Source organism: Corvus cornix, chromosome 3 (genome assembly GCF_000738735.6).
Source record: "Corvus cornix cornix isolate S_Up_H32 chromosome 3, ASM73873v5, whole genome shotgun sequence".
Taxonomy (NCBI): Eukaryota; Metazoa; Chordata; class Aves; order Passeriformes; family Corvidae; genus Corvus; species Corvus cornix.
In genome coordinates, this window is record NC_047056.1 from 52833995 (window position 1) to 52857849 (window position 23855).

At 41.0% G+C, this 23855-nt stretch overlaps 2 protein-coding genes across 2 annotated transcripts; both read left to right on the top strand.

Moving 5' to 3' along the window:
- The first annotated feature begins 2663 nt into the window (after nt 1-2663).
- On the top strand, nt 2664-11887 carry LTV1 (LTV1 ribosome biogenesis factor). The gene is made up of 11 exons (XM_010400089.2): nt 2664-2941; nt 3644-3775; nt 4334-4522; nt 5552-5639; nt 6540-6660; nt 7354-7603; nt 8291-8418; nt 8851-8990; nt 9210-9262; nt 9978-10178; nt 10778-11887. The coding sequence occupies exons 1-11, from the start codon at nt 2939-2941 to the stop codon at nt 10889-10891; spliced, it is 1419 nt and encodes a 472-aa protein (XP_010398391.1). The 5' UTR covers nt 2664-2938; the 3' UTR covers nt 10892-11887.
- Nucleotides 11888-16592: 4705 nt separating this feature from the next.
- On the top strand, nt 16593-23214 carry LOC120411632 (zinc finger C2HC domain-containing protein 1B-like). Its single transcript, XM_039568586.1, has 5 exons — nt 16593-16769; nt 20543-20661; nt 21387-21492; nt 22461-22539; nt 23115-23214. Exons 1-5 carry the CDS (start codon nt 16664-16666, stop codon nt 23212-23214), a joined length of 510 nt encoding a protein of 169 aa, XP_039424520.1. The 5' UTR covers nt 16593-16663.
- The last annotated feature ends 641 nt before the right edge of the window (nt 23215-23855 follow it).

Consider the following 23855-nt stretch of genomic DNA (forward strand, 5'->3'; position numbering starts at 1 on the left):
ACACTGCGCAGCGGTGACTCCCACAAGGAGGGCTTGATCACACGTCCCCACCAGTGCAGGTTGCCAAGCTCCTCTAGGGTCTTACGAGGGTCCAGTAAAGCCAGAAGATTCTTACTTGGTGAACAGACTCTAAAGTGGCCACAAGCACCTGAAATGGAATTTTCACGTGAATTCATTGGAATTAGAATTTTGCATATAGAGTGTCACCTATTAATACACACTGGGCCAGTTCTTAGACTTTCTCGTTTCTATAATTTGATTAAAAATAGGGAAAAAATTATTCTTTAAGTAACTTCCTTTAATTTCATTAAATGTTCCTACTAACAAGTAAAGTAAGGCAAACAAAATTCAAGCCTTGGTTCCCCACTGCCCATCATGCTAAATAGTTACTGGTAACTACAAAAAATGTATCTAAAACATTATCGGCTTAGAATTGCTTTCCATTTTAAAAGTACTTTCCATGTTTCATTACTTTCAAAAGATGGAAGGCTGTGGAGAACCAATACTGATCACTTTTCAGCTTATGCAGGGCGGATTTTGTGTAACAATTATAAAATGAATGCATCTACTTGGTTCAGTGTGATTGAATACGGGAACTCTAAAGAAGTGGCAGACCTGATACTGCATTTTACAAAGGTGTGTGGTATCTGTGAATGCAAGTAACTGTAATTGTTACAAATTAATGATAGCTGCTTCTTGAGATTTTATCTGTAATGTAGTGTGTATATATATACACACATATGCACGTGAATATAGTCCAGTAACATCACCTGAAAAACAAATGAACTGGTAAACTTATCTTACACTTAGGATACAGCTGACTAACAACAGACCTGAGAGCAAAAGCTAATTTTTCCCACATCCAAACTGATATAATGCTCCTAGACCAGATACGGGACGTGTGGAATGATCGTACTGCCACCAATAGATATGGAGGTCACTAGGTTTAGGGGATTTTAAAGTGTAATCCTGTTACCAAATCTATGTACATGCACTTCCGTGGATGCCAGAGGCATGTCTGGGACTTGGAAGCAATAAGGAGTAATCTAATCTACATCATTATCCCACAAATAAATGCTAAGTACTGTGTTTTCAACAGCTGAGTGATTCTGCTCTTAATTACCTTGTGAAAATCCAGCTCTGCAATTCCAGCTGTCACTGGGTTTGCAGTACAGACGTACTATAGGGACGGAGTTGTTGCTGTTGGGTGCAGTCATGAAAAATCCATTCGCAGCCTGGAGTCCAGGAGGGGTCATTGCTGACCTCCTGGTGCCGCGGGGTGTGTACCACACCCGCACATGGCTGACAGCAACAAGACACTCACCGGGCACTTTCTGTAAGTCAGAGGAAAGTCCAGCCTTTGCACACATATATGCCGAGATAATCGGAATCGTCTGAGTACAGGAGTTATTCCAACTGATGGAGTGGATATTAGATAATGCACTTCTGTAAGAGTGGTGTGATGAAACTTGGTAAAGATTCAAGACTTCAGAAAACAACAGCCAGAAGAGTGAAAATCTGGGTTCTTTTGGAGCTGTAGTGACACCTACTGAAAACCAATGAAATCCACCCAAATATGACTAAAGCTAATATTTTAAGGTACATGTATGCACATATATTTAGCTGCATACATACACACATACAATGTGGACAATTTTCTGAATTTTCAGTAAAAACCTCTTCTTAGCTGTTACTGTTTTATTTACCTGTAAGCACATGGGAAAAAACTGCTCCATTCTGTGTTTTACACTTTCTTTCGAAAAGCAACAAAGCAGGTTTTAAAATACCAAGCATACTTCTCTTTTTCTTAGCAAGGAGCCTATACGTGAGTGCCTGTGTTTGTGCACAGCCTGCTACATGGTGTAGACAAAATTTATACAGCTACAGTGTCATATAGCAGAATGGTTCAGGTTAGAAGGGACCACAGTGGGTCATCTGGTCCAACCTCCCTGCTCAAGCAGGGCTATCCTAATGCACATGGCACTCGATTGTGTCCAGACGGTTCTTGAATATTTCCAGTCAGGGAGACTCCACAGCCTCTCTGGGCAATCTATTCCACTGCGTGATCACCCGCACAGTAAAGAGGTTCGTCCCTATATTCAGGTGGAACTTCCTGTGCATCAGTTTCTACCAGTTGCCTCTTCTATTGCTGGGCACCATTGAGCAAAGCCTGGATCCAAACTCTTGACACCCTCCCTTCAGATGCTCATAGACAGTGATGAGATTCTCCCTCAGTCGTCCCTCCTCTGAACAGGCCCAGTTCCCCCAACCTTTCCTCGTCAGAAATAAGAATTCAAATACGGCGAAACACTGTCAATACCAACACGTGTTACTCACTCCCGATCCTTCAGACTCAGCCCCCACAACCCGCCCCTCCCCTCAGCGAGCCGAGCCCAGCCGAGCCGAGCCGAGCCGAGCCGAGCCGAGCCGAGCCCAGCCCAGCCCAGCCCAGCCCAGCCGAGCCGAGCCGAGCCGAGCCGAGCCCAGCCCAGCCCAGCCCAGCCCAGCCCAGCCCAGCCCAGCCCAGCCCAGCCCCGCCCAGCCCAGCCCAGCCCCGCCTCTGGCCCCCGCTGCTGCTGCGCACGCGCGCTGCCCCTTGGCCGCCTGCGCCGCGTCTTGCCAATTGAGGCGGCCTGAACCATTCTTCATTATTTCTAGGGGAGAACTGGGAAAATGTGCCTCTGGCGGGCATCTGCGTGCGTCCACAGAGCCTCTCTTTTATCAAAATACTATTTCAGTCTGAGAAAACGCTCATTGTTCTTTTTTTTTTACTGGAAAGCAAAACCCCACAAACCTGTCCGGACTGGCAGCTTATAGCCTTCCCCCCGTTGGTCACTGGTCTATCCCAAGATGGAGGGCACAGGCCGGCGGCGCTGACGCCTGGCCCGCGTGGGAGCGAGCGGGGCTCGGGACACCGGGAGCGGCCAGGGACAGCGCCATGGTGAGTGTGCCGTGTTCTGAACTCGGAGCTGCCGGGGGAAGAAGGCAGGTTAGAGCCATAGGTAGCCCCCAGGTATATCTGCTGTAACGCGTTTTGGTAGGTGGGTAAAGCCAGAAACCTTGGTGGGAATGTTTTCCCGGGTCAGATGTGCTAACTCGTTGGAAAGGCTTTCAGCCAGTTGAGCATACGTGGAGGTTTTGATGATCCAGAACGCATGTGTATTTCGATGTTAAGAGCTGTGCCTGTGTAGTGGTGCTGCGGATAGTTCTCATGGCTGATGTTGAATTGCTGCTGTAGGAGCAGCTGTGTAAAGAGCTCTCACGAAGCAAGTTGTGTCTAGATGGATTTCTGTATGTCAGTTTCCTGTGTTTCTTGGATGAAGTGTGTTGTAGGTACTTAAGAATTCCTTTTTAGGCCTGTATGTTAAACTATTTGTGCTATTATCAGATATTTACTGTACGATGCATTGCCATTTTGCAGCTGAATAAGCTGAATTTGCTGTTCGAACATACGAAATGTCTGTTGTGCATGTGGGGAGATGAGTTAAGCTCCCACTGGTCTCTTTATGCTTTGTCTCCAAGCATATGTTTATAAGGCATTTGCCTTAAAACGAATACAGCAGCACACTACAGAGAAAAGGTTCTCATATGTGCCTTTAATATTTCATTTTTGGTTAACAGATAACCAAATTTCCTTTTGCAGCCTCACAAGAAAAAGAAACCCTTCATAGAGAAGAAGAAAGCAGTAACATTTCACTTAGTGCACAGAAGTCAGAGGGATCCGCTTGCTGCTGATGATACTGCACCCCAGAGAGTTCTGCTGCCTACACAGAAAGTAAATACTCTCTTTTAATACTGAGGTTCATTCAGATAAGAAAAAAAGTCGGTATGCAATTGTACAATTCAGAAATATAGCCTGAGAGAGGGTAGTTTTTAGTTCCGCTTATTAAAAAGAAGGGGATGTTGTAGGGAATTTCATAGTTGTGTTACTGCCTGGTGGTTGAAGGATGACTTAACTGGCATTGGAGGTGTAAATGTATTTTAAAACCAACAAAACTTGCCTGACTCGCTGTGATAAAACAGGCATTGTTGGTTGTGTTGCTGGTGGGAAAGAGTTGTTCGAGGTCCTGCTCAGATAGCACCCAAATATGGAACCAGCTGATGACAACATTCTAATTAGCTGTGCATTAGGATAAGGAGTGGAGAGGACTACAAGGACTTTAACGTTCAGACACTCTCAGGAGATGTGTTACTTTTCCTTTTGCTAGTAAGTTTTAAATGGACTTGAGTAACTAAATTTATTTCTCTTTATTCTTTTTTATACATTTATTTATTTATTATATGTTAGCCAAATGTATTTCTGTTTCTATTTTCTATTTTCCCCTCTTCCTAGGGGCATGAGGAGCAAAGAAGGGAAGAGCAGCGCAAGTATGGTGTCTTCTTTGATGATGACTATGACTATTTGCAGCACCTCAAAGAGGCCTCTGGTCCCTCTGAGCTTGTCCCGTCTGTGCGTGGACAGCAAAGCAGAATTGTCATCACAAGTGAGGGGCACATAGAAGATGAAATTCAGAGAATTTCAGTAAGTCGTATTTTTTCTCATGATAATGCTGTTCTTTGGCGCATTAACATCCTGTAGACTCATTAATTGTGTGTGTATATATGTATTTATTTATAAGGATCTCTTTGACCCACAACCAGACTTTCCAACAAGTAAGCCCAAAAGCTGACAAGGCAGAATTTACTGCTGAGCATTATTTTGCTAGCACAGTGTTAAAACACTTCATGTACCCACGACAAACTTTTCTCTACAGAGGTGGCTTGTGAAGGTATTTGTTTGAACAAGTCATGTGCCTTTCTGGGGTGGGCATTTATTTTTCAGGTTGTTTAGAGCTTCAGAATGCTCTGGGAGTTAGGAATATGCCAGGTTGTATTATCAGCATACCATTTTTTTTAAAGGGGAATGTAGCAGAAACCAGAGGGAATAAAAACAAACTTTTCAATTGCTGGCATAACTTGTAGGAGTTCATGATGCTGGATCACATTGGAGTGGAAAAGCAGTAAGTGCTTTGAAGCAGTGAAGTATGCCATTGTCAGTCACTTATAGCTGAGGGTGTTTGATTTAACCAAATACTGTAATTTTAGTCAAAACCAATGTCAGAAGTACCTTTCAGGTACAGTTCGATGATACTACTTAAGATTTAAAGTTAGGTTAGATATGCATGTTGTGAAGCTTTTAACAAGCCTCTCAGTAAAGGGGTGATTTCAAATGTGTGTTAGTGTTCTCCAAAACAACAACAACAAAAATTTTTAAGATTTCAGTGTGCCTGCTGTACAACCATTCTCTAAAAGCTTCAGAGATGCAAAAAATACTGTCTCTGTACCTGGAGGATATTGACACGAGAATTGATGCTGCCAGCACTTTCCATAGCTATCATTGTATAACTCTGAAAATTTGCCACTGATAAAGTAGTTTGTTGTAACATTTAAGTACCACTCACAGAGATTCTTTTGGTCGCAGGAGTATCCACATGTTTTTGTTAATTTGAGCTCAAATGGGAAACTGAGAACAGATATATTATGGTCATGTTTTTCTGTTTCTTTTTCTAAGGCTCCATCTATTAAGTTGCCTTCCTCAGTATTTGCCACAGAGTTTGAAGAGGATGTGGGCTTGTTAAATAAAGCTGCTCCTGTTTCAGGTATTTTTTACCTTGCTGTAATGTGAGTTGCCATCTAGGAACTAGATGGTAATTATAGCTTCAATTCTGGTGTTAATATTTTTTGGCTTAGAACAGGCTCAATAGCAGACATAAGGAATGATCTGTGAGAGACCCATGTTTCAATTTGAGATTTATTTCTGTGATTCACTAATAAGAATTCTTTAGCTTTGCTTGGAGAGGGTGGAATCTGTGAGCTCTTACTATTGTGTAGCAAATACAAACTAATAACAGGGGAAACCTGTAGTTAATACTATTAATTTATTATTCTGTCTGAATCCGAGTCTGGAACTGGATTTTCACTCAATTTCTTTTGAAATGCTGAGAAGTGTTTGCATTCCTTCATTAGTGTTATTTCAGTGTTACAGGCTGTGAGCAGGTTTTTGTTATGGATCCATGTTTGCACTGAACATTGACTCTACAGCTATCTCCATATTTCATAACAGAAAGGAATTGTAGCAGTTCTCTCTGTCCTAACAGAAGGATGCTAAAGACATTTCTGTTAATTGCAGTGGAGAAACACTTTCTAACCTTTTGTAATGTAGGGAATTTCAGGGTTGGAGCTAATGCTGGTAGTTGATCATGTGGTACTTTAACCTAGATATTTTTTCTTTTACAGTATTCTATATTAAAATATGTTTATGGAAGCTTAAAACCTCTGGGAAATGTTTTTTTCTGAATGATACAAATTGACAAGAGATTGGTGACTTACCCTGGCTTGTATCAAGTCTACAAATATTCTTGAGGAATTTTATGATTCTTTGGTTTCAGCTTTCCTTACTGCAAATTAATAGCCTAGCTGGATTGTTTTTTATCCAGGAAGGTAGCTTTGTAATGTCAGAAAAATGTAAATATTTATGTTTTGTTTTTTTAACTTTCTAGGACCACGGCTAGATTTTGACCCAGATATTGTTGCAGCTCTTGATGATGATTTTGACTTTGACAATCCAGAAAATATCCTGGAAGATGATTTTGTTCTACAAGCAAATAAACCCCAGAAGCGGTAGATAGAGCTTTATTGAAATGTTTGTCATATGTAACTAGGAGAGATGCTATTTGCTATTGTGTGTGGTGGTGTAGGAAGCCACAATGGTTTCAGATTTCAAATGGAATACTTTGGTGTGTTAAAAAAAGTATTACCATGTGTTATTTGGATGGTAGCTTGCAAAATCAAATTTCTTATGTTATCCAAGAGATGGGTTTCATTTGTTACTTTGAGCTCATGGATTATATGCAGTGTTTGGAATAATAGTGTTCTTGAGCTGTTTAAAACATTGTCATCTATTACATATAAAATACATCAGTAATAACATTGAGGAAGGCTAACGGGTGTTTCTGGAACCTTTACAAATGCTTCATGTGATACCCCACTGCATTTTATCTACTTAGGTTTTGGTATCATCCTCATAATTTCATGAACAATGAGAAATTTTGCTTGTTTTAATATTCAGGAACGCAGCTGGTATTTTTCTGCTTTGACATGTACAGCTGAATATAAACATAACTTTCCTCTCAATGCACAGATGCATGATCCAGCCAGCAATGCTTTCAGCTCTCAGGCAAAAGTCTCACTCTTTTTCTTTCCCTCTCAAGATTTAAATCTGTTATTGCCAAATTGTTTCAGATAACCCAGCATAGGTCAGAGCTATGGAAAGGCCCATGTATTATTCTAAAACTGTTTTATACTTCTGTTCAGGGGACCAGATGCTGAGGATGAAGATGAATGGGAAGATATGGAAGATGATAGTGATGAAAAGGATAGCTGCAGTAGTGATAAAGACTATGATTCAGAAGGTCCTTTGTCAGATGATGACGTTAATGGACGGACAAAAGAATTCCTTTTTATGCAAGAAGAAACCAGGAGTCGTTTCACGGAATATTCTATGACTTCTTCAGTAATAAGACGGAATGAGCAGTTAACTCTGTTGGATGACAGATTTGAGAAGGTGAGGCAGCTCAAGAGTGTAACTGTGAAGGGTTTTAAATGCTTCTTTGTCTATTGATTCATTTCATCAAGCAGTGTCCTGTATACCTCTGCAGATTTTACTGCTTTTAGCAGTCAGGGCATCAAGCCCTGCTCTTTGCATGTGTCCTACATTTAATACTGGGTACATTAAGAGGCTTGTGTCACCTAGGTTATAGTGTTAATTGCTATTGAAAGGCCTAGCACTGATAGAGTTAAACAAAATTACTCCAATGACTATATGAGCATTCATAATTAGTGTTACAATTCTGTCTGAGAGGCTCAGTTCAACACAACGAATCATGTATAGGCCCCTGGTAAAGTATACATTCATGAACTGATGTCAGAGCAGTGGAAATATGGTGTGACTTTTGTTCTGAGCAGTGACAGGCTTCTTAAGGCACAGATTGAAATAATGCATCAGAATAAGAAATGTTTTCTAGAAGCCAATTTATATATTATTATTATAAGATAACTTTGTGACTCCCATGCTGACAGAATACTGACAGTAAGGAGGAAATGCTACTGCAGATGTTTGGCAGTTGCTCAGCAAATGAGAAGGGACAGGAAAAAGAAGTAAATAAAAAGAAGTGTGTGGCTCTTCTTTAAGCTGTCAAGAAGTTGCATGACAAATGTGATCTAATTACAGATATCCACTTCTTTATTTTAGTTTTATGAACAATTTGATGAAGATGAAATTGGAGCCTTAGATAACGTGGAGTTGGAAGGCTATATTAACACCGACAATGCTCGGTTGCAGGAAGTCCTGGATGATTACTACAAAGAGAAAGCAAAGAAGTATGTATTCCCAGAAGTACTGCTTCACATAAGTAGTTCTGTAATCCTCTGTTTATATTGAAATTTTGGGCATGTTGTTCCAAGTTCATGTACTCAAAGATTACATCCCACAACAAAAGCAGCTGCATATGAGTATTATCCATTTGTATGATAAAAGTAAGTGGAGGAATTTTGTTGGTTTGAGTGAGGTTATGCTCCTTCTGTATAATTGTATTGAATTTGTCCTCTTGAAATGCAGAAATACTTCTTTTGTTGACTGTGTCTTCGTCCTAATGTTTTTAGTTTTATTTTGAGGAGGCTTGCTTAAGGAAATTTCTTTGGAAATAGCTTTCTTGGGTCTAGGGTTTTACTGAAGGGAGTCTGGGTTTATATAATTATACATTTTCAAGAAGAGATAAACCGTATTTTTTTCTTCTCTGAACTTTTTCAAAGTTGTGTGAAATTGGATGCTCTTGAACCTGATGAAGATTTGGACTCTCCTGCAAATGAAGAAAGTGAGGAAGAAAAGGAAGAAATTGTAGCTGTAGTTATTGAGGAGCCAAAAGAAAAGTGGGATTGTGAATCCATATTGAGTAAGTATTTTGGAGTTTGCCTATTTGTTCCTAGGATTTCAAAGTAAACGATAGGTGATTTCAGAACTTTTCTGTCAGTGTTTCAGGTAAAATGGTTTATTCTCTGAGCACAACAGGAGGAATTTCCAAAACCTAAGTAACAGTACAATTCATAATAGATTTACCTCATTTGTATTTGCTAGCCTTTCTTGACTACTTTCCTTTTTCTTTGTGACTTAGGTACATATTCAAACTTATATAATCACCCAACACTTATTAAGGAGCCATCAAAGGTAAAATTATTAAACTTACTCTGAGGAATATCACTGGGAAGACTTGAGACAAATGTTTTTGTTTTCTCAATGGGTGTCTGTTTTTACAGATATGGGAGCAGAAATGAAGGTTGGGGAGGGTGTTAGCCTCTGGTATTATTTCTCCACTAAAGAAGGATTTGGATATATTTTTTCTATTAGAAGCAAAACTGAGTAATTCAAAATTTCTGTAATAGCTAGGCAGAATCATACAGAGCAAGGGATTTCCTTTGTTGTTATTTGTGCTATACCTTTGTGTAGTCTGTGTCTCACAGCCCCATATTCCTTCAGGTTTATTTTCCTATGGTCTGAAACAATTTATTCTAGTTCTTTGGCCTTCCAGATGTTCCCCATCATTAGAGCACAGCTTGATATCCCCAAATTTGAAATGAAACCTTTTTCTTGCAAGGTTATAAAGAAATATTAAGTGGCTACTTAAGTTCTTTACTTTTTCAGTAATATTTAAACAAAAGGGAAAAATGTTTTTCTTGTTCTGAAGGCCAGATTCCATCTCAGATGTGTTTGATTTCTTACTTAGGGATTAATGTGTGTTTTTGTGAGAAAGTTAAATGAGGAAACTTAACGTTTATTACTGTTAAATCTGGATCTAAAGTTTTTACACTGATAAGGCAGTGCCATGTGCAATTCTTGGAGAGAAAGCTAGGGACCTCTAATACATATGCACTCTCTATTTTAGCCCAAGCCAATAAAGATTTCTCAGAAGACTGGAATTCCCCTACATATCTTGCCTCAGAAAGGACTTACTGCTAAGCAGGTGGAACGCATGCAAATGATCAATGGCAGTGACCTGCCAAGAGCATCAACACAGCCTCGCTCCAAAGCTGAGAGCAAAGAGGATCGCAGAGCCAGGAAACAGGCAATAAAAGAGGAGCGAAAGGTACTGGCTGGAAATAAAACCTTGCAAAGCATTTTATGTTGTCTGAGTTCTGTCTTATGAACTTTTTTTAAAACGCACTTGTCATGTCTGAAAATAATGGGAAAAACTTGCTGGTCTCAAAGGACTAATTACTGCTTCTTTAAAAAAAACTGTCCAGTAGATTAACTTCGTACTTTTGTCTTACTGATTTCCAGAATCAAAACTTTGGTTCTGTTATTGTGGCCACCACTGCAGATAAAACTTCGGAAGGAACATCAGATTTCCTTACAATCTAGAGTAGCAAAGGAAATAGTTACGATGTTTCAGATCACACAAAGTGAAAGGTATCTGAAAGAAATGTGGAAAATCCTAATTGGCCACAATGAAATCCTAGCTGTCTTATTTAGGAACAGAAATTGCCAGCATATTAGAAGCTTCAGCTGACTGAAGATGTTTATCCTGGTGATACACATATTAATTTGACTACTAATAATTAGTGCCATAAATAATATCGTTGTTCAGATTGCTCTTGTTTTCATGATCTAGAAGAGTTAATTGGAATAGTTTGATTTTGCATGTTAATTCCTATTTTGTAAATTTCTCACTATTTCTATGCACAGGAACGCAGGATGGAGAAGAAAGCCAACAAGCTGGCCTTCAAACTGGAGAAAACAAGACAAGAGAAGGAGTTGCTCAATCTGAAACAAAACATGCAAGGTCTGAAGCTGTCCTGATGAAGCGAAGAAACTTACTGTGGAAACATCCCTAATTTTTCATTTGTGTGGAGAAGGGAACTGCTAACTCACAGCTTTGCCAGTCCTGCTCAAAGGGGTTGTTCAAATCTCACTGTAACAAGACCCAGTAACTTGTCATTTTTTCTGAATTGAAATTCTATATAAAATAATGTATTGGTGATGTCTGTTGTGTCACGAGTGACATGGCAATTGCTGCAAAGTTTCATTACAGTAGAAATGTATTAAAATTTTTAATATTTTTCTTAAAAGTTATCACTGAACAGAGATATATATAGTTGTTGAATGTATTCAACAAATCAGAATCCTACAGATCTGATCTGATTAGATTCTTCTATTAAATTATTTCAGTTTACAAAACAATATTTTCATTAATGTCTTCTGTCTCTTATACTGGTGGTTGAATATAGTGCCTTGCTGTGATACAGTTCTGTAAGTCAAGGAGTTTACACCTGCTCCTTGGTTCTTTTTTTGGGTAGGTTATTCATTGTTTTGGTACTATAATGGAAGCTGTAGAATTATGTTTTGGAAACAGAGGTGTCTGAAAAGCTGTTGTGTAGTTAGACATCCCTGTTACCTAACCTGAGTTTTACATTTCCTGGCAAATAAAATCTTTCACAGTGAGTATTGCAGTTACAGTAGTCAGTGATCCTTAACGTTGCTACTGGAATTGGCACTGCTGGAAGTACTCAGTCTGAGTAGGATGGCAACCAAACAGCAGATACTTGGATAAATAGCATGTGTTTTCTATAGTCACTATCTTGGTGTTCCTGGAATACTCTTCCTCAGGTCTTGAGTTAAATTTGGTTTGATTGGAATACAAACTTATTACCCACTACAATTGTTGTAAAGACTTTCTAAGGATGAGCTGAGGGCCGAAATCTGTAGGTTTGGGGTGAACTTAAATGTGTATACTGTGAACATGAATTATTTTGATAGTGACTGGTCCATATGTGAATAAAATGAATAGGATTTGTAGTCAGTCCTGAATCCTTCTGTATTCATAAAAAATCCCTTGGGTTTAGGTCTTTGTTACAGACAGAGCAATCTTCTGCCTTTATCTGAAAAGTTAAGCTTTTTACTGGAAGGGACATGGTAACCAACACATCAGTGTAGTGGCTTGACTACTGTTACATTCAAAGTATCTTCAATATTCCTTTAATAGTTTTTTGAATACTAGATGGAGACAAGCTAACAGGGACTGATGAAGCCTTTTAATGTACAGAAACAATTCAAAATACTTGTTTTTATTGGAAGAAAGCTCATATAATATATTTTAATTGGTAAAGTAACATAATTTTGGAGAAGGGAATAAGGACGCTTTTGAGTCTACAAGTCTTGGATCACTGCTCAGAAAGCTAAAGTATCAGTACAGTATCCACATCTAGATTAAGCCTTCATTTTCTAAAATTGTTTGTTAACAGAATCCATAGAAATAATCTGTAAGATTAGAAAAAGTTTCAGAGTTTTCCTTTAGCTGATACCTGTACTAGTTTTCATGTGTTTGACAAGTTTAAGCAGGGTCTGCCTGTGTCATAATTACTAATTGTGTAACTTGAATACTGACCACCCAGTCCTCATGACTCTGGACAACAACACAGAAGAGGAAATCTGAGAAGCAATTCTGTTGAGATGAGTCAGATACCAGGAAATAAGTTAAATGGAACAAGTAAGTAACGGATGCTGTTCCGTGCTTTGGGGTGGAATATGATTTTGTGGTTTACCAAAAAGGACAGTCTTTTACTAAAGACAGTGAACATGTTCTTTGCTAGATTTCTCATCACTCGTTCAGTGATACTGTGCTTATACCTGAAGTTCTTTAAAATAAAAGCAAAAACAAAAGAAAAAGAAACCTTCAGGGGATGAGAACGGAATGAAGAGGTGGGGGAGGCAGAGGAAGACATTTGAAAGGAAGAGTGTAGTCCGGACTAAGGACAGACACAGCTGTTGCTTGGAAACAAAAGAGGAAAGACTTTTAAACAAAGACAATAGGAAAAGAGTCGAAAAGATTACAGAATTGCCTTGTTCCTCTGCACATGTAATGAGTGAAACACTGTAGTAACCTTAACTGTGCTTTGGAGTGTGGTAAAATCCCAAGGAAAATGTAAGAAACAAAAACAAGTCACTCATCTGCTTAGCAAGACAAGGATTTCTTTTGTTTTAACAAGAGCAGGTAAAAAACACGTGAGAAGTCCTTACAGAAGTTAATTCAGTGAAGTACCTCTGTGGATTACAAGTCTCTCTTTTTCCTAAAGTTTTCCTAAAGGCTGTTTTTGTTTAATACAAGTCATGTCCCTGCTCTGGAATAAGACCATGACTGTCTTTGCAGTTAGAAGGGCCTGAAACTACTTTCCATGTAACTTTAACACCTGTTTTTAAAGAAAAGTAATTTAAATGCAAATCTTAACAAATTTGACATCCACAAAGTAGGATCATCTTGGAATGCTGTTTAGCATCTTGCAGAAACATTCCACCTTAATAATGAGGATCGTGTCAATACTTTGCCTGACATTTTCTACCTAAGCCATTACTGGGTATCACTAGCTCCTGCTGCCATCCAAACAGAATAAATCGGGGTCGGTGCAGGTCACCTGCCCTGGATTTAGGCAGTGATGAACTTCAGTATTGTTCCACCATCTTCTCAGCCAACTGTGATGTCATTGTGAAAGCACATACCTGAGCAGTCATGTGGAAAACAGAATGCTGCCTGTCATAGCAAAGGAGAGCTTGTGCTTTGTTGGAACAGGATAAATTAGGAGGGAGTTCTGCAAAACAGAATTCTGGCATGCAACTGGAGAGCTGGATTTGATTTGGATAATCCTTGAGTCCTTTCCAGTTCAGGATATTTGGTAATTCTATGGAGATGTCCCTTTCTGACAATGAAGTACTGTTCCAACAAGAACCCTATCCAAGTACTGACTCTGCCACTATCATGACATCCTGTGCTGTGTAACTGAGACTCTTGCATGCTTTGCATTTTGCACATCTGCCTGCAGTCAAGGTCTGGCTCCTTCTACAACCCGTGGAAAACACTTTGCATAAGATGTTGTGGTAAAAAAACCCCTTCTTTTTAATGGGAATGTCAATGCATTTAGCTGAAAGGGGTGATGAGCCCTGGGGAAGGAGGGGGTGACTGCTAGTAGAAAAGTGGGTTGGACACATTTAAAACAGCAAATTAACTAGTAACTGCTTTCATTAGTGAACTTGATTAGAGAATTGATCATGCACAGACACACTGTGAATTCATCTTCAGTCTTGCACTATCTTAATTTACCTGCTTGTCCAAAACCATGTTTACTATACACTGAATTTAAAATAATGTATTTTCTCTCCGTGAGGCATAAATTACTAACTTGCAGCTTCCTTTTTTGTTCCAGGGGTTTAGGCTGAATTTGTTATTTCTGTCTTCTTGGAAAAAATAGGCTAGTAAACCATCTGATAAGTAGTCCCTTTGACAGCATAATGTGGGCACCAGCCTCTGTTCCAAAGCCTGCTGAAGTGAATGAAAAGATTCCCCTTGACCTCCCTGATCCCTGGATTATAAACTGAATGAGTGTCTGCAGAGTTTTCCTGGCACAACCCAACCACAGGGTTTTTCTGCAAGGGGTGGGGCCCTGCACATACCCCTCTGCTCCTCAGTTTGTGTCACTGATCCTGTGTCTCTGTGGTAGATCAGATTAGCTCTGCAACAGTGCTAAAAACTGATTAGGCAAGGATAAAAACAAACAAAACAAATACACTGGAATCTGAGTGACTGTAAGAACCAAGACAAAGTGCAATTACTTTGCGTTCTGTGTTTGGTATCTCAAGGTACATGAAGAGCACAATGGTTTTATCAAGCAAAATAGTTTGAAAAGAGAGATCCATGTTATGAGAGAGAGGAGAAGTTTTGTGTCACTGTGACTAGCGTGAGATACAAGTCCTACAGTGGCTCCCCGTGCCCTGATGAGTCAGGGCTGGTATACTCCTTGATGAGCAAGGTATCTGCTGCTCTTCTGGTACTGCAGAGGAGTATTCCTCTCAAGTTTGCTGTTAAAAATGTCTAGAAACAGAAGGTAAGGTCCTGAACTATATGAGAAGAAGGTTCAAAGGGAAATGAGAACTTAGAAATGTGTTTTAATAGAATGAGATGGGTTTTAGCCCAGCTGAGCTGTAACCAAAATGCCTTGCTTAGGCTTCTGCTTCATTCCTATGGAAAGAGAGTGGACAGCATAGAGAAATTAATAAGACTATCAAGAGCATAATGGAGAACTAGAAGGGGGGAGAAGGCAAAATAAGATAGGAACAGGGTTTCTAATTTACCAGCTGTGGATGGACTCATGAGATTCACAGTGCAGGAGAGAGGCTTTAGTTTGGTCCTTCCTTCCATGGTGTTCCTCACAAAGGGCTTTGCCTTTCCTACTGCAGAAGAGTGAGAGTGATGCTAAAATTTGAGATGCTTCTGTACCTTACAACTTCCTTTGTCGTGAGGCATGGCCCTTCCACAAATTTGGCGCTGGATATCGTATCTATCTAAAATTTCCCTGTGCTTCCAGCTGCAGGTGCTATCCCTAGTTTTCCTTCTGTGTTGACAGGTTACGGGTGCTGGTGAGCAGCTGCTCCTATTCAGCCTGGGCTGTGGCTGTTTTCAGTGGTGGTGGGATCGACAGCACTGCTGTTCATCAGGGGAGACCCCACTCTGGAATACATCTAAATTCAGAGAACTAACAATGAAATGAACAATGAAAATATTGGCCCCTTGAGCAGGACCAGACTGTTCTCCCTCTTAACTGAGAAAGAAAGAAAACCAGGTGTGTGTGAGGGGGAGTCCAACGGGACCCCATCTGTATGTCATTATTTGGACTGGCCTCCAGCATATCCCTGAGCAGAACAAACTGGAAATGACTTCTATTTCATATTTGTGTTGAACCACAGCTGGACTTGGACAGCTTTTTAAAGCTTTGATGAAGTCCTTCAGGAGTTAAACTGAACCCAAAATAAATAGTACTGCAGCTCCCTGCTCCTTGTGAAAAACGAGGTTCACTCTCCTGTGAGAATTTAAAAGTTTAATAAAAAGACAATAAGAGACTCATAAAATAAAGCAAAAGAGGTAATGGCTGGGTGCCTTGGCACTCTTCCAAGAGCACACCTGATGCTCGGGGATAGTCCTTTTTATACCATTTTTACTGTCTGTTCTCTATGCATATTCAAACTTTTCCAGGAGCTGTTCTGCATGGCCCCTCCTTGGTTCCGCCTTTTTAGAGCATGCGTATTCGTCTGCCTTGCGGTTTTATTTATTTTGATTCTTGGGCTTGGGCTCAGTCGGTGAGAGTTGATAGTAGAGTGGGCCTCTTAATTCTCCAGACAGTCAGGGCTGATAGCAGCTTTAGCCTCTTTGCTCCCCAGGCAGAGTGGTGATAGCGGCCCTGGCCCCCCCGTTCTCCGGGCAGAGTAGCCTTTGGGCCCCTTTGTCCTCTGGACAAAGTGTTGATTAGCAGCTTTTCGGGCCTCAACCTCTACTCGCTTGGAGGTTATCTTACTTGCTCACACTTGCTAATATTCTTGCTAAAAAGAAAGAAAACTACATCCACACAGCAAAAGCATTTCTAACATTATACGATATCTACCTTAATACTTGCGAGAAGCCAATATTACGATATGTGTTTATAACATCCTGAATATAAGTAACTTTAGAGCCTGGGTAAGAAAGCATGATTAACAAAGCATCACTTCAACTCATAAACAACTGTTTTTCTTTGGGTCCCAGCCGATTCAATGTGCCAAGAAAGCCTTCAACAGAAAGTGCAAGCCCTTCAGCATCTTGAAACAGAGACTTTAGGCAAGAGAAACCACCTCCGTGAAGAAGCAGCCCCTGCAAAAGGTACAGTTAAAACAGAAACGTGTGTGTTATCTCCATACAAAGTCTTTCATCCAGTAATACTATTGTTTCCTCCAAGGACAAAACCTGGATGTTGTAGATGAGTCTCACATATGTGCTTGACTGGGTGCCAAATTCTTTCCTCCCCCTCCCTATGCTGCTAGTGTTTGGGAATATTTCTCCGTTGAGAAGCCGAATCAGTAGATGTCATGCCTGCCTGGGGCACATAAGTGTCTCTGCTCTTCAAGTAAATGTTCAAATATGTATTTTAAAGACAATGTGAATCTCTAACAGATTTCTCTTCACCTAAATCTGAAAGAGAGCATGATTCAAGACAGTTGGTGCATGAATGCCCAAGGTTGAACCTGAGAGCTGCCCTTCCACAGATGAAGTTGCAGAGATTCATTGCCATTTTGTTGAAGGGTTTAAAAAAGTATTTGATCTGAACTTATTTACAGAGATGGAGGAAAAGATGCTTAAGCTCTTACTGGAACAAGTAATTTTGCTGGGGAGGAGGTGAATACACATGGATATGCCATGTATATTATTTTATCCAGAGATGCCAATTCACTACTTATTTGGTCAACTGCTGTTGTAAAATGTCATTTAAAATCAGTTGTAGAAAGAAACAGAAGTGCACAAAGATTTAAAGTAAAAAAGTAAAAAATGTGACAAGAGGAGAAGGGAAGGTGTTGGTCATAGTGTCTTTTCTAATCCTTCCTAAGTGCTCTTAGGTTTGTCATGACCACAGTCTTTTGTTGGAGTGCTGGTTTTTTGTACTTCTTCTGGTCCTCTCAATAGACAGTGAAGGGCTGAATCAGCTTTCCTGTGCCTTTCAAAAAAAGCAAATTTCTTCTGTTTGTAATATTTTTTCTTTCCCTCAGAAAAAAAAGAGCCCTTGCTCTAAGATATTTCTGTCTGTTTCAAGAGGGAAGTATTGTTTGTGTCTTCTCTAATTTCCATTGCAGAAACAGCCGGGGAAGGAATCTAACTGGAAGCAGGATTATGATTATTTTCTTAATATTACTCAATCAGCCAAGCAGGTCACAAAAGCTGTGAAGGAGGGCCACCCTCTTCTACCTTCTCCCCCACCAAGCACCAATCCAGATTTGTGGACTACTTTATCTTATTGCTGTTCTTGTACTGATCTTTGGCAAGGCAGTGATACTTTATTAACCACAGATGGGCTTCAGTTTTGCCTGGCATAACAGAATGTGAACATTAATTCCCTCCATACACTCTAATTTTCAGCTCTATTTTTTGGCTTGAATCGAGTAGGAATGCAAAGCAGAGGCAGCGGGGAAGAAGACAAAACTAACCATACATTTCAAACTTATAGGCAGCAAGTTTGGGGTCTGATATTAACATTCAGGAGGAGAATCAGGATAGCTGTACTATCGCTTAACAGAGGGTGAAATACATCCTCTCTCCATTCAAAACTACTGCAGTGTACTCAGGCTTCCCCACCCCCACGTGGTGGCTCTTCCACCGTCCCCTTCTCTACCCACCTCTGCAGACAGGGAAAGGCATTTAGAAAAAGACAGGTCTGGTTTACTACTTAATACCAGATTTGGCCTCTACACAGAGCTCCCTGTGTTAAAAGTTACAGATCCAAAAAGATGCACATACAGATAATATGCTAGCGTGATTTATAAAACGTGGGAGCAATCTTGAAAAGGGTCTCAATGGAGTCCTGCTGTGTTAGGAAGGCAGAGAGCAGAAGGGAGAAGAGGGGAGCTCTTTGGGCTCGGTTCCAGAGCAGGAGTTCATGACTGATAGCAAAAGCAGCTGCCATGATTCCGGCCTCTCTCCTCTCCTAGAGGACAGCAATGCAACATAAGCAGCAGGACACATCTTCCTTCCTTGATTGGGGTCAAGCTCCCCTATAAATTTCCATTGCTGAGTTCTTTAATGACTCTTATTTCTGGTCTTACTTTACCAACTCTAAGAGCAGACCCTCCCTTTCCTTCCCCCTCTTGGAGGAAACCAAGCATGCAAGAGCAGTGGTAGTTGCGGAGAACGGAATTGGAGAATTGCTTTTTAGGAAGGACAAATTGCTGAGTGGCCTAGTGAGGATGTATATCCTGTACTACAGGACTGGTGAGAAAGTACATGGACTGTGGGAAAGAGAAAGATTCCTTTTCTGTCTCATCCTCCTCCAAACAGAACCCAAAACTCCCCATTCTCCCCTGAAGTTCCAAGTGTCCCTGCCAGACCCCCGAAGCCACGTGTCTGCCCTGCCTTGTCCTCCCCTCCCCTCCCCTGTGCTTAGAACCATTTTGCCACACTACTGGTCTAGAGCAGGCTTTTGGGTGCTGCTTGGGCCATCTTTTCTGTATTGTTACTGAGAAAAATAATTTGAAAACATGCTGTACCTTTAGTATTAGGATAAGGACACTTTGGCTGCTTTTGTAAAAGGCACTGGACAGGGAGGAAGGGTCTGAGATGGCTGCAATGGCTGAACGTGACGGCGTTGACCCTGAACACTGATTGTTCATTGCAATGAGTTGGACTGCACGAGCCGTAACTGTTGCTGAAGAGCTTCTAGCAGAATCAGGACAGTAATACTCCAAAAAAAGATTTTAGAAAGCACGACTACATGTTCTTCACAATGTAGCTTCACACCCAGACACCTGGCTCTTGGATGTGCCTCAGCTGGCAGGGCACAACTGCTTCAGCAGCGTTTTGTTAAATCACAGAATCAATTAGGTCATAAAAAACCTCTGAGATCATTGACTCCAACCTATGACCAAATTTCCTTGTCGCTGCCCACCTGGACAATCACTAGTGCGTAGTAATCAGTGTGCTGAATTAGTCCAGAGAGTCTCCTGGAAATATCCCTTACTCCGGCTCCAGTAAGGCAGCAGACTTCCCTGTGGTATGAGTCTGGTTGACATATAGGACCCTCAGTTCCCCTCAGAAGCAAGGCACACACCACAACCACCCTCATTTTAATACCTGTAGTTGTGATCTGTCTGGTGGACTACACTGATCTGAGAGACCCCCCAGACAGAGCTTCTTCTCTACTGTCACCTGCCTGACGCTTGAGATCCAAGGCCTCACACCTATTCTGTAAGGGCCTCTGGGAAGGCAAGGGAAGCCAGCAGGGGATTCTTCTCCTTCCCTGAGCAGGGACCTGTTTGTATTTCCCTGCTTTTAGGTCTCCTTCTTCTGCTTGATGGCAAGAGAGGTGGAGATCCTCAGACTCTTGCTGATCTTCCACCTGCTGCATTTCTCTCGGGGATAGAAGGGTGCAACTCCATGAGTCTGCTTCTCTTTTGCACTCTCTGATACTCCTTAAGCTCTGTCACCAGGCTGAGCAGATCATCCCCCTGTTCACACCGCATGCAGGTGTCTTTCCCATTGTCCTCCGGCACTTAATACCAGGCTCAGACCCTCCCTGCAGCCAGAGACCTGGATATTTGTGTGCTTCTCAATAAGCTCTGCTCAGACTAGTTAATTGTGAGGTTGGGAGTTGGTAGGAATAGGACAAAGATAATAAAATCTGCTTTTATTAATCCCCAGGATTTATTCCTGAAAGCAATTACTGTTTGCTGGGTTAATACCATAAGTATGCATTTTAGCATCCCAAGCATTTTTCTATAGGAAGGTTTTGTAGTTCTGCTTTGTACTTTGGGAGCTGATGGGAATTCATCATGGACACGTGCTGGTGGGGCCAGGTGTTGAACTGCATCTTGAGTGCTGTAGTAAAGCATGGGAATTCTTCTCCTGTAGTGTATAAACTGTGATACAAGCTGTTCCTTTCTTATGGTCAGACTATATTCAGCATCCATGCTGCTCACAAATGTTTAATGAGGCTCCACCACAGAGGAACATGGAGTTTTGTGAAGAACAAGCTGTCTGCCACGCTGCAAACTCCACCAGACAGGCTTTGGTAAGCAAACACAGTCACACCTGTCTTGTCCTGGAAGCAGATTTGCTGAACTGTAGTTCATCGTGAGTAAAGACCTGTATTAACGTAAGACTTGAAATTCCAGGGAAGTTGATAAACTCTTGTAACAAGACACATGCTGAATATTGTCTGGGAGTTGCCCATAACTAGAGCCCTTTTTCTGATAAAAAAAGTGACAGAATATGACAGTACAAAAAACTGGGGACAAGAACTTCTTCAGACTCTTCTGCAGTTATATTCCAGGGTAACAGCTGTAGAGAATCAGAAACCTGGCAGCTTTTGCAGTTCATTGAGAAAGCTCTTCCTGTTCTTTAGGGCTGCCTGCTGTTGGAAGGTTTGCTATTCCCTGGTCACTAGACATAAGGCCAAAGGGCTGAGCCCCTTGGGGGAATCAGAAAAGTGGACCTAATTATCAGTCTCTTGAAGTGGGATCTTGTTTTGTTACAGAAAAGAGAATAATGTAAACAGTTCTTTAGGAGAGTACTGGTTTGGGGGGGGATTTTGTTTTAGAGTTTTTTTAAGATGTTGAAAAATCTTCTTATTCTTTCACCTATTTTGAGCAGGAAAAATGTCTTGCAAGTGGGAGAGGGTGGACCTTTTGCCTGTTCCTTCCTGGCACCGCTTGAACAGCAATTTGCAGAGTTTTCACTAGGGTCTATAAGCTCCTTTCTAGAGATGAGTGATGATTGTGCATCTTTTTTTACTAGGACAAGCAACCATTGACTGAGAGAAAAACTCCATCATTAACAACTGCTGTGTTATCACTTCTGGAGAGAGTACAAAAAGGTGCCAACACAGACAAACATAAGGCAGGTAAGGACTTCATTTAGTCATGTTTATGTTTTTCTTATAACAAATCCTGAGGTATTTCAAGTGGGGGAGGCATTTTTAAAGCAGATCCTAGACTTTGGAATCCAGTTTTCTGACAGAATAATGTAGAATTATAAAGTTTGACCTTTTTTTGTTGGGTTTTTTTGGGGGGGTTTCTTTTGGGTTTTGGTTTGGAGGTTTTTTGGTGGGTTTTTGTTTGTTTGTTTGTTTGGATTTTGGGAGGTTGTTGTGTTTTGTTTGTTTGGTGTGTATGTGGTTTTGGGTTGGTTTTTTTTGCATGTCCTGACATGAAATCCTAAACTCATTTCCATATGACACTTGTTATAAAAGAGAAAGGACAAAAAATTTCCAAGTGGATGTTGTTGATAGTGAATGGCTTCCCTGGTCATTATCTTGATCCGTTGTGTGGACTGTATGCACAGAGGTTTTTATTTGGGTCCTCAGGGGGGACCCAAATGCATTTTCAGTTAGAGGTCCTCAAGCAGAAGTATCTATATAGACCTAAAATATACAGTCTGGTTTTGAGGTTCTTTTTGCCCATAAAGAACTCCAAACCTTTAATCTTCAATTTTAAGATTTATTCCATCCTTTTTACCTTAAATCCATTTAGATGAGGTACGAAGCTTTGTGTGTTGTTTGTTCCAAATGCCCTTGTTGATCCAGCCTTAAAATTAACACCATCGTTTCCCTAAAACAATTCCCTCTAAGCAGGATACCACATAATATGTTTTCTAGAACCCATTGCTACTGGTAATCATGACCTGTATCAGTCTACGTTTAGAAGATGTTTTTTAAAGTTATTTTAAAGGTTACTTGTAGTATAACCTGTGAATGATAATGCATACTGCCACTTGTATCAGTATCTTTGATCCCTGAGTTTCTGAGGTTTATGAATTTATGCAGGTTATCATGTTTTCTGGCAAGTAAAGTTTTTAAATAATGATCTGCAGAGATCACATCAGAAATACTGAAGAAAACAGGAAAATCTTTGGGTGTATCTACTGGGAAAAATTCTTCAGGAAAATCTGGGTAAGAAACTATTATTATTTTTTTATTTCAACATTATAATGTAAAAAGACCTTGTTTGCTTTTGTCATATACAATATTCTGTCACAGTGTTTGCAGTATGAGCTCCTTTGTGTTAATTGAAGCAATCAATTTCACCGAAAACTTTGCAGAGCTCCTCAGGCCCCCAGTATAGGCTGCTGAGAATACTAATTTTGGTGTTAAGTGTTCTTTGATTTGGAACAGTCCTATCCCAAGTAGTCAGTGTCTGTGCTCTGCTGTGACAGACATCTTGAGAGGATTTGCTACTCGACAGTGCACACCTCTCCAGCAAACCTTGTGCACTTACAATGTGCTTCCATTGTCCGAGTGTGGAAGATGCCAGCATTCATTTCAGTGATGACTATGTCAGGATAACAGTGTGGTGGTTCTTCCTTCTCCTCAATGTTTCATTTCCCATACCATGACGTTTGGTGCTTCCGCTCCTCAGACCACGCAGTCAGTGGGGTTCCCATCTCTGGACATGGCAAGCCATGTCAGAGCAGCAAGGAGCCCTTCCAGCCCCTGTTTAAGGTGGTTGTGGTGCTGTTGCTCAACAGGATGGCTCAGAGGGCCAGCATCTTGCACCCTGGTGAAATGTATACAACTGTAGAATGTGAGTTCCTAGGACAAAATGTGGTCAAGAATGATTCCCTGTAGCTGGCAAGGTATTTCAAGCCTGGGAGAGAAGCTTGTGAGAGTACTTGGAGCAGTGGATGGAAAGGAATTGCACAAAACAGTCAGTTGCAGAGACTCACATTCAAAGTTGTTGCAGGGTTCTTCTGTGTGCAGTTTGACTGTCCTTGGTTGCTGCTGGTCAGTGGCTGGGTCCTTCAGCTGTGGGGAAGACTGCAATGGGCATGGGAGTGTTCAGTCCACAGCACCATTATCAGCTCTACCCACCTCTGTGACCTTGCCAGCTACAGGAAAAACTGCTGTCAGTACCTAGTGGTCTCATCTGGTGTTCTCCACTCCCTGGATTACCTGGGACAATGTTAACAGCACAGTAACTCCTGTGGTTATCATGCAGGGTCTTGCAGACCACCAACAGGCATTTATTGATGCCATCACCATTCTTAAGGTTTAGCCACTGAATTCTGAAACTTGGGGCTTGACACCTCCTTTCCCTAGGGACACTGGCAAGTCCAGGTATCACTGGGATTGTAGTTGCAGCCATTTGCAGAGGCTTGGGACAGCCATTGCCCCTAGCAGGTCCCCAAGACAGACACCCACACTCGCATCTAAAATAGAGGACAGTGGAACTGTGGAAAGGACTGGCCTGGGTGAGCTTGCAGGTGCTC

Bases quoted from the DNA above. Each gene is read 5' to 3' on its own strand.
- LTV1 (XM_010400089.2), top strand. The intron at 3,776-4,333 runs GTAAATACTCTC...CCCTCTTCCTAG, and splicing joins TTCTGCTGCCTACACAGAAA to GGGCATGAGGAGCAAAGAAG. The intron at 9,263-9,977 runs GTAAAATTATTA...TCTCTATTTTAG, and splicing joins TTATTAAGGAGCCATCAAAG to CCCAAGCCAATAAAGATTTC.
- LOC120411632 (XM_039568586.1), top strand. From the start codon at position 16,664: ATGTGCCAAGAAAGCCTTCAACAGAAAGTGCAAGCCCTTCAGCATCTT. The intron at 16,770-20,542 runs GTACAGTTAAAA...TCTTATGGTCAG, and splicing joins AGAAGCAGCCCCTGCAAAAG to ACTATATTCAGCATCCATGC. The intron at 21,493-22,460 runs GTAAGGACTTCA...AATGATCTGCAG, and splicing joins CACAGACAAACATAAGGCAG to AGATCACATCAGAAATACTG.